A 9850-nucleotide genomic window follows, 5' to 3' on the forward strand; every position below is an offset into this window, starting at 1 on the left:
TGTAAACTGCCACCGCCACACGAACACATGCACACACAACCCAACTGTTTTTGCATTAAAAAAAAACAACTGTTTTGTTTTTTTAAGGAGGTTGAAAGTGAAACCCCCTGCATCATCCGCCATAACCCTACTGTTCTTTGAACACGATATCTAAAATGTAGTATCTGGGTGTGTCTTGTGCTCTTCTATTCCATAATATAACGCACATAATAATGACCGATAGTGGGTGTTGTAAATAATGTATTTTTTAATATTGATGTGACAAATACACTGTGATTGTATTTTTTCAAAATTTTCACTAATTTCTACTAACCATAAGGCCCCACCCAATCACCCGGGTGGGTCTGCCCATGCACAAAAATATAGGCATGGGTGATATATAAATATGTATGTACTGGGGTGGAGATTTTCCACCCTTCCCTTCCCCATGATTAAGAAAACAAAATAGTACGGCAGTAGTGACATGTGTAAGGAAAATAGCTGAGGCCAAAGGAAAAAACCTCAACAAAATAGTGGCGCAAGGATAAGGAACTAAAAGCACCATTAAGGCTGAACACCGATGGCCGGCCATAAGACTTTGGACCAACTTATATTTCAGCATTAAATGAACTCATTTTTTTTTGTCTCAAGTAATGTAAATGATTTGGTATTATAGGTCATGTTTTTCTCTAAACTTAGACACTTAGTCACCTGAGCCTTCGTAATACCTCGTTCTTTTCAGTTCTCAGGAGGGTCTTCTTTAAGAAGCTGCTCGTCCCCAGCTTCTTTGAGAAGCCGTATGTGAAATTTTGCTAGTCTTCTAAATTAGAAAGGGCTAAACTAACCTAGAAACTTAGCAAAAGAATTAGGACGGTTTCTCTAGAAAATTAGGAGAAGCAGTTTCTCATGAAAGCCAAAACGGAGGGGGGCCTTTGGTCCCCTTGTGGCTTAGGAAAAATTTCCCAACAGCTGACAGGAGAAACCCAATCCAAATCACCCGTAAAAAAGGGTTTGCACGAAAAAGTGGTCTCGACCAGTTTCCGGGGCTTCTCCGCACACTTGTTTCAACTTACCCCCGGCACACCATATTTACGGCCAATGCCACCGCCAAGTTTCCACTCGCGAATCGTTTTTCCCCAGACCCGAGCGACCCCTCGCGAGCAGAAACACACCGCGCCCCCTTGCCGCCGCCACTCCTCCCCCACGCCGCCTCGTCCCAACCTCCGGCCGCCCCTCCTCCTCCCCAACGTCGGCCATTCGTCCCCACATTCGGCCGCCCCGATTCCTCCCCAACCCCGGCCGCCCTCCTCCTCCGAAATGCCGGCCGCCCCGCCTCCTCCCCAACCCCGGCCGCCCCGATTCCTCCCCACCTCCGGTCTCCTCTCCGGCCTCCCATCATCTCCCCTGGTCCCGCCGCCTTCCCATTTCCCCCGCAACTCCTGCGCTCCCCCCCCCCCCCCCCCTCATCTCCCCGAATCCGCAACCCTCCCTCTTCCCTCCGGTCGCCGCTGCATCTCCGTCTGCCCCGCTCTCCACCTTGACCCGACGGGTATGCCCGGGATCCACCGCGATGGCCTCCGGCACCGAGCAACAGGTACGAGATGCGACAGCTTCTTCTTCAGGCAGCAACAGGTACGAGCGCAGTCCCGCAGTCCCGTAGTCCCGCCTTCTTCTTCAGACAACTTCTTTCGCCGGGATCCCGAAGTCCCGAGATCCACTTCGCAGCCCATCCCCAACCGCCTCGCCCAGCAGTCCAGCGGACGAGGTGTTCGTCAGTCCAGCGGCCAAGATGTTCATCCCCAACTTATTCATTTGATGTTTCTTGTGTTGTATGTGTAGGTTGGTTTCTGCGTTTATGCGTTAGCAAGATCCATATTATGGAGATAATTTTTTTCATGAGTTAGAAATGCATAAATCATGGAAATGAATAAGTTGTTTCCATGAGTACAGAAATGAGTAGACAGTTCCTTATTCAGAGATGCTTTTGTTTGGAGATGAAGATTCCAGTTCTTTGTGTATTTGGAGATGAAGATTGTAGTTCTTTGTGTATTTGGAGATGTCTTGTATGTGTGCACAGAAATGATTCTTACGTTCATACAGTGATGTTAACAACGAAATAACACAGTTGGTGTCAAGGGGCATTACGGACTATTCTTACTCAAACCAGACAATTAAGCTGCATTTCTAGAAGCTGAAAAGAAGGAGACAAAAATAACTTCTCCGGCTTCCTGCGGCAGCAGTTTTCCTCAGAAATTCAGCTGAAACTGGTTTCTGGAGAAGCTCCAGCCGAAAAGAAGAAGGCCTTTATTAGCTAGTTTGCACATCTGTTACTGGATATAAGATGTTTGGTTTGTCCTAAATTTAACTTCTTAATTTTTACCAGATTTGAAAAAAAACACTACCAAATCTACAACTCTAAATTAGTTTATTCAATCATTTATGATACATATCTTCATAATTTATATATTTATAATAATAATATTGTAAATATTAGTACATTTTTCTATATACTTGGTCAAACTGTTGAAGCCAAACCGAGCAGAATAGATACCACCCCTACCGCCTGCCCAACATCCTAGCACATATTTGCCGTGCTAAATATTTTCTTGTTCAATGTGAATGTTTCAGTTACCAATGAGTTTTCAGTTTGACAAGGAAAATAAACCAAAATTTACCAAGAAGCATTGATTTGCCAAAAAATTGTGGCTTTGCCGAAATATTAGTTCATTTGACCAAGTTTTCGTCAAGACGACTAAAGCCTTGGTAGGATGGGCTTTGGTCACCATCCAAACATACTCGTCCGATCTCAATCTTTTAGGAAGGGTCCAAAGTATCTTGCCCTAATGTCAGTCGTGAGTAACACGGTCCGCAACAGTTGGGAAACATATGCATGACTAACAGGCGACCATCCAGATAATAAACAGAAAGCACACAAGTACACACAGCATCTCTAGCTAACAACGTCGTAGTTCTGAATCTTTTCTTCTTTTTTCAACATGATAGCAGCCAGCAACCCAACATCCTCCTCACGATACTTGTGAACAGGAGCTGATGCTACCACAAACGTGAAACTACCAGCTTGATCACCAATTTACAAAAGATGGAGATACGGAGACAGACTATTCTACATCATACGCTAGCATCTGGCAAGCTAGGTCTAGAGAGAAGCATCAGCGATTTTTACAAGGTCAGTGAGTTGAGTGTCTTGTGTCTGGTTCACTACTGCAAATACGGCTTGCCACACTTTCTTAGCCTCATCGCCCATGTGCCAGACTCGTCCTCTTTTTTCCTTGGCCATAAGTAGGCCTGTAGGGGGAAGTTAGCATGCTTATGACTTTCTTCTTTAACCAAACAGGCCCAAGTACTTTTGAAGCGTCTTAGCTCTTAAGTTGAGAGATATGAAGACATGGCTCTTCTGAAATCCAGATTCATTGCTGAGCCTGCAAAAGGTGGCACACCTTCAGGGACCCACAAACCACTTCTGTTAGGAAACATGATCTCTGGATTCATACGGTCCTTCTCAGTGCTTGTTTGCTCAGATGGATCTTCCTTTTTGCTATTCACGAATTCAAAGAACTCTGCAACTTGCTGAGCATACCTGTACAGGCAAAAGATCCAAACCTTAAATGGAAATGCATAATTTTACAAGTACATAGGAGTAGGCCCTTTCACAACTATGTTCTGATGCTTATATCCGGTAACTAGTCAATAGAATAGCATAGCGACGTCCTAATTGAACACATAAGGCCTAGCAAAGCTGATTAATCAGATAAAATTAGGACTACAAACAATGCAGTTAGTTCAATCAAGGTTTGCAAACTCACTGTCGTTTCGCTTGTATATCTTTGTTGAAATCAATGTCAGGTTCACAATCCAAGACCAGAGCAGGCACCTACATATCAAAAAGCCTCAAAATATAAACTGAGGTGTGCACTAGAGAAGCAAACAAATATAGGAGGATGTACCTACCTTCTGGATACTAGAGTGCATATGATCTCCTTCCAAGTAAAAAACACGATCCCGTATTCCAGGAGGCAAAGAGCCCTCCATATGTGTGGGCAGCTGACTAACTGACAATACACCACGGCCTCCTCCTTTCGAGGGAAATAGCCAGCTCTCATGTTTCTCATGCAAACCTTGCAAGTAGTCAAGACTAACACCACCTTCCTCTGATCTTTTCCGGAGCATCATCCTTTTATGGCAAGTATCTGGGCTGGCTCTTAAATAAATAAATCCATCTGGAATAAGACCTGGGAGCGATGACACCACTGGATCGAACCAGGAATCATAAATGCTGATCTCCATCTCATTCATCCAGTTAGCTTCATGAACAGCACGGACAAATACCTGTTGAATATTGGAACTTAAGTAAGTTTAATCAGAAAGAAAAAATAAACTGTTCATACATCAATTACATTAGCAAGTAAGATAAACCTACCATCCTGTCACTGAAAACACTTCTTTCCATTAGTCTGAGAGGTTTTATGCCACCTGAAGATTCCCTTTCTTGCATAACCCTTGTCACAAACACATAGTTCTGGAACGTGTAAGCATATCTTTGGGGCTCAGCATAGAAGGCATCCAGTATATTGAAGTGATCAGGGCCAACATCCTGCCACTTTGCAACAGGTTCAGGTACTATTTCTACAAGATCACGCAGTTCAATAGTCTCATTAGCTATTCTTTGGAGGAAGGTGCTCTTCCCAACACTAATATTTCCTTCCACACAAAAGGTTAGCCTCTTCTTGCGAGGAGGCTTACATGAATTGGTATCCTCTAGCTCCTGAACAACACTCTCTTTAATGAATGAAGTTATACTCTCAGCATGGTTCTTATGTATGATGCCAACCGAGCTCTGTAAGAACTCAACCATCTTCTCACTAGACTTTCCAAAGAACTGCACATGCATGTAAATTTGTAAATTGTCAGTACAAGTCAAGAGAGGAGCATTCAAAGAAGTCCATAACATCTACATGATAATGTAAGCAAAACAAACAAAATAAGAGAGTGGCAGCCTGGCAGGAAGCTATAGTATCCTAAGGGCATCTCCGATAGTGCCATGTCACCGTCAGAAGGCCATTGCCACATCATCAAAATCCTATGTGGAGAGTTAATAAGGTCATCTAGAACAATTTGTATGTTAGCTTGTGAGAAATATTGTCCATGTCATCAAGCCACAATGCATCATAAAACATTTCTAATGGAGTGTATCTAAGTTGCCCGATAGGAGGTGAGGGAATATGAAAAGTTGCTCTCTCTTTCCACCTTGGAGCTTGTGCATGTGTTGTTCATTAGTCTACATACAACCTTGCTCTTTTTCTTCATCAATTATCTGCTACATCATCAAAGGATCAACATGGCAAATTTACCAACGACCATATTACAACTATTAGAGAGATCCTAATTAAGAGAGAGATGGCCCTTTGTGGGTTAAACTTCATACAAGGGGTGCACACAAGCCAAGACGGTACTTCCTCCATTTCAGTTTACAGGTCCGGACTCAAAAACTCAGAATTCCCAAGTACAAGGTCCATCTCTCTGTTTTCTCCACCCGATGTTCCCAATTTAATGCAATGGGAGCACGGGTCAACTGTTTTGGGAATTACAACCAACATGTCATAAGGGAACTGATCAGCATATCTATGTCTCCATCGCACATCGCAGCCGTTCCATGCAAAAATAGATGCCCGATGGTTGGGCAGGCATGGCAGTGCGTGCACGCAGGTGTGGGCCTCGCCCGAGAAAATCTTGGGAGCAATTAAGGAATTGGAGATGAAAGGATAAGCACAATTAAAGGACGCGATTAGTGATTTTTGCGGAGTCCCAACGTGTGCGTTAGTTGGCCAAAATCGAACTCGCATATCACCTGAAACAGCCAACGCTCAGCCTTCGTTACTGAGTTTTTTGAGTCCCCTGTAAACTGAAAGGGAAGGAGTACTAGAGAGAACTTAGTTTTTTGAGTATGTAATATTGTTACATACTCCTACAAGCTATTGGAGTAGATGTATGTAGTAGTGTTGGTTAATGATGTGGATGTGCTAACATACAAACTATGGGAGATGCCTCTAAATAGTGTTAACTTCTCACACCACTTAAGTATTGAAGTCTATCCCAGAATGAAATAATGAATTGCTTATCAAAGACACAAGAATATGTGACATAACCAATCTAAAGTTCTGATTTTCTGGACGCCAAGTCTAAAATAGAAACAAACAACATCAGACTTCCCCCGACTATTACAATACTAATATAATGAGATCACCTGGCATTAGCATATAGGAAGATGGTGCAATTCAACAGAACATCAGCTTGTGTACTTTCAGTTTCAGAACCATCTACATGAGACACATAATTTTGGCCGAGGATATTTGTTTGAATCGGCTGATTTCCATATATACTTTTAGACGATGTAACCGTGTAAAAAAATGTTGTTAACAACTTAATGGTCACTTCTGATTTTGAAGAACAGACCCATATGTTATGCCACAGGAATACGCTTGCATGCGGAATGATCCACATAAGTGTTTATTTCTTTATATATCTTCAATAGTCTGTTCTTATTTGAAATTTGAATTGGATTGTATTCCATTTAAAGATAGTACAACCACAAGTCTATAATGATCCTGTAAAAGGCGATATAATGGGCTCAGTTAAGATTTCAAAAGCCCTGCTGCTCAAACGGCAGATAGGAGTGTTCCGATACCGTACCCTCCTCTGTGTTCCATCAAATGCTGTACTACTTAAAAACTGACAAGTGAGCCCCTCTGTAACAGTAAATGAGTTGCTTGAAAATAACATCTATTGGTACAAAATGAATATAACTGCACAGCATTATACTTGGATTCTTATGCATGTCAAACATAGACTATACTAGCCTATAAAGATGTAACAAGCCTTGCATGATAAGCTATTAACCAGAAATGAAAGACCAAGGTGAGGACATGTATTTGTTATAACCCTTCTTTTTTTCTTTCAAGGTTCAAGAAAAAACATATGCTTGCGTTGAGCCGTCACAGATATACACGTTTCGGGCAGCATTTCCATCAATCCAAGCAGGGAAGCACACACCTTATCCCTGTAGAGCTGCTTGAGATGTGCGACGCCCTCGAACCCATTGTCGACGAGCTTCCTCAGGTTGCGCGGCCCGACTCCAGGAATGGCGAGGAGCTCCCCGCTCCCCGGCACGGCATTCCCGCCCCTGAGCCTCCTCTCCGCCGCCGCGCGAGCTCCGGCTCCCATTCGCTTCTCCTCCTCCGCCTCGCCGTCCTCACGCCTCGCGGGCTGGACGGAGCAGAACATGCCCCTCCTCGCTCCCCCACCGCCGCAGCGAAGCCACGGCGGCGGGCGCGGGCCCCGGCGGGCGGCGAGGAGCGCGGCGGGGGAGCCGAGGCGGAGGGAGGGCATGGAGGACGGGAGCAAGAGTGGCGCCGTGGCGATGGAGGCGGCGTCAATGAAGGTGGATGCTGCGGCGGCGGCGGGGAGGAGGGAAAGCCTGTGCATCTACGGCGGCGGCGGAGGTCATCAATGGGTGGGGGTGGGGGGGGGGGGGGGTCCTAGGGTTTGGGGAGGGTTTTGGTTCGGAGTTATCCCCGTCTGTGAGCTGTGTCGTCGGGAAGCGGGAGGGGAGGAGGCCGAGGCAGCGGTCTTTGTGGACTGTGGGTCTACGGCTCTACGCGGAGTGGTGCACGATAGCACGAGACTGCGGAGTGGGTCCCCTCTGTGGACCACGGTCCACGGCATGGGCGACCGGATTGTTTACGCGCGGAAAAGCGGACTTGTCACCACCCCGTTTCAGGGGCGTGTCGCTGAGACGCTGGCTCGCTCGCTGGAGGCTGGACTCTCTGAATGCTGGTGCGCACCCATGCAGGCTTTTCAGCCGGAAAATGGTCACGTTTTTTTTTTCCACTGGTACACCGGTACTACAGGTGGCCGCTTGCTTTGCCGTGCAAGGCAGCAACGACATGTCCTGCCTCCACGTCCAGCTGCTAATCTAATACTCTCTCCGATCCTAAATTGTTGTCGAAATATTACATGCATCACGTTTTTTAAGAATAGATACATACATATTTGAGCAAATTTGAGTCAAAGATTTAGGATCGGAAAGAGCACGTATTTGCACGTTTAGGAGCTGTTTGGTTGAAGGCCTCAGTGGTGTGCCTGAGCAAAACTGGTGTCTGAGTCTAGCCTGAAAAATTGTATATTTGTGCCTGTATCAGTCGGTGAGGGAAGTTGAATTATTTATTGCTTAGATAGATGTGCACTCATGCCTGAGCTCAAACCTTTTTTTTTTGGGTCATGAGCCAGAGAAGCTTTCAGGCATCAAACAAACATATCATAGGCTACCTTGTGGCTATGATCAGGCCAGGCTAGTTGGTCTCAGGACACCAACCAAACAACCCCTTATTTTTTTAGAGCGTACCCCGTATTTACATCCTATTTTATACGATGATCTGGTTTTATTGATCTAGAAACTTTGCTTCAAGAAAAGTAAAATGGTCAGAAACAACGATAATACCGGAAGATATGACTCAGTTCTTCGAAATTGACATCTCCTGACAAAATCAACAACATAACAAAAAAAAACTAATGACTGCAAATGTAATCTTCTGTTTCTCTCGTGTTCCAAATTTTTGTGCGGCAGATACCTACACTAATTATTACTCCCTGGGTCCCATCTTAAGTGGCGAAATGTTACATGTATCTAAACGCCTTTAAGGTATAGATACATCATATTTGGGCAAATTTGAGTCACTTAATATGGGACGGAGGGAGTACTATTTTGGACTATTTTTAGGAAAAATACTTTCTTCAGTATGTATATAGCAATAAGCACAATCAGATTTCCATCCGTCATCAAACAATGTCTTTTTTCTTAAAAAATCAAGCAATGCTCTTCCCTAACATGCCTTCTCACAAAAAAAAGGGGATGTGTTTGGTTTAAGAAAGGTACTCTCTCCGATTCATATTAATTGTCGAAATATTACATGTATTTAGACGCTTTTTCGGTATAGATACATCCATATTTGGACAAATTTGAGACAATTAATATGGATCAGAGGGAATAACGTAAACGTGAAATGGAATTGAAAAAAATACACTGCTAAATAAAAAAATGTTTGGTTCAACTTATGCAACACAAAAAAAACTAAATCATCCACTGAACTTATTAGCTTGTTGTGCGTTGTTGCCTGCGTGAATAGTGGTTCGGCCTGATTTTCCAACTGATGCGCTCCAGCCTAAGTAACCGTCAGCTGGAACAATTGTGTTGTTCATTAATTGAAATATGAAACCTCCAATATTGGTGAATAAAAACTAAATACCTACACTAGTTCTGGCGGACTTACATGCCGTCGGGAGGGGGGGGGGGGGCTCCGCCCCTCCACTCCAGAATTATTTAGTATTCTCTGATCTTGCTTTGCATTTATAATTAGTCATTACTTTATGTGTTATCTTTCACCTACTACAAATACATTTCTGACCATTTCCATTACCACGAGCTGTTTGGTAATATGTATACACACTTGAAAGGCATGGTAAAATATAGTAACAAACATAAATTAAGTAATCAAACCTTCAATCGTCGTAATTTGCATGAATGGCAATGAGGATGTGGATGCCAACACAAGTACAACCGACTGCCAAGTACACGACAAAAACCACAAAGGCACCTCCACCTGTATCATGAAAATGCACGAGGTGAGCATGAGGTCACTAGAGGTCACCAAGACTGAAACCACGCTTTGTGAACTGTAGATAGGCAAACCCACATCGACACTTTTACCCGTATCATGAAAATGTATGAGGTGAGCACAAGGGCAGCAGAGGCCACCGATGCAACAATGTCAAAACTATAAATCATCATATGCTCTTC

The 9850-nt window shown here is 44.0% G+C and overlaps 1 protein-coding gene across 1 annotated transcript; it reads right to left on the reverse strand.

Annotated features, from left to right (window-relative positions):
- Nucleotides 1-2866: 2866 nt before the first annotated feature.
- LOC100842339 lies at nucleotides 2867-7518 on the reverse strand. The gene is made up of 5 exons (XM_003568344.4): nucleotides 7048-7518; nucleotides 4418-4876; nucleotides 3949-4326; nucleotides 3804-3871; nucleotides 2867-3577 (listed from the first exon to the last, which is right to left on the reverse strand). The coding sequence occupies exons 1-5, from the start codon at nucleotides 7477-7479 to the stop codon at nucleotides 3364-3366; spliced, it is 1551 nt and encodes a 516-aa protein (XP_003568392.1). The 5' UTR covers nucleotides 7480-7518; the 3' UTR covers nucleotides 2867-3363.
- Nucleotides 7519-9850: the final 2332 nt, after the last annotated feature.

This window comes from Brachypodium distachyon, chromosome 2 (assembly GCF_000005505.3).
Source record: "Brachypodium distachyon strain Bd21 chromosome 2, Brachypodium_distachyon_v3.0, whole genome shotgun sequence".
Taxonomy (NCBI): Eukaryota; Viridiplantae; Streptophyta; class Magnoliopsida; order Poales; family Poaceae; genus Brachypodium; species Brachypodium distachyon.

What these genes read in the sequence shown, in the direction of transcription:
- LOC100842339 (XM_003568344.4), bottom strand. Translation starts at nt 7,479, where the DNA reads ATGCACAGGCTTTCCCTCCTCCCCGCCGCCGCCGCAGCATCCACCTTC. An exon ending in GTGTTTTCAGTGACAGGATG is followed by an intron (nt 4,327 to 4,417) that starts GTAGGTTTATCT and finishes AATATTCAACAG; the next exon opens with GTATTTGTCCGTGCTGTTCA. An exon ending in TGCACTCTAGTATCCAGAAG is followed by an intron (nt 3,872 to 3,948) that starts GTAGGTACATCC and finishes TTTGATATGTAG; the next exon opens with GTGCCTGCTCTGGTCTTGGA.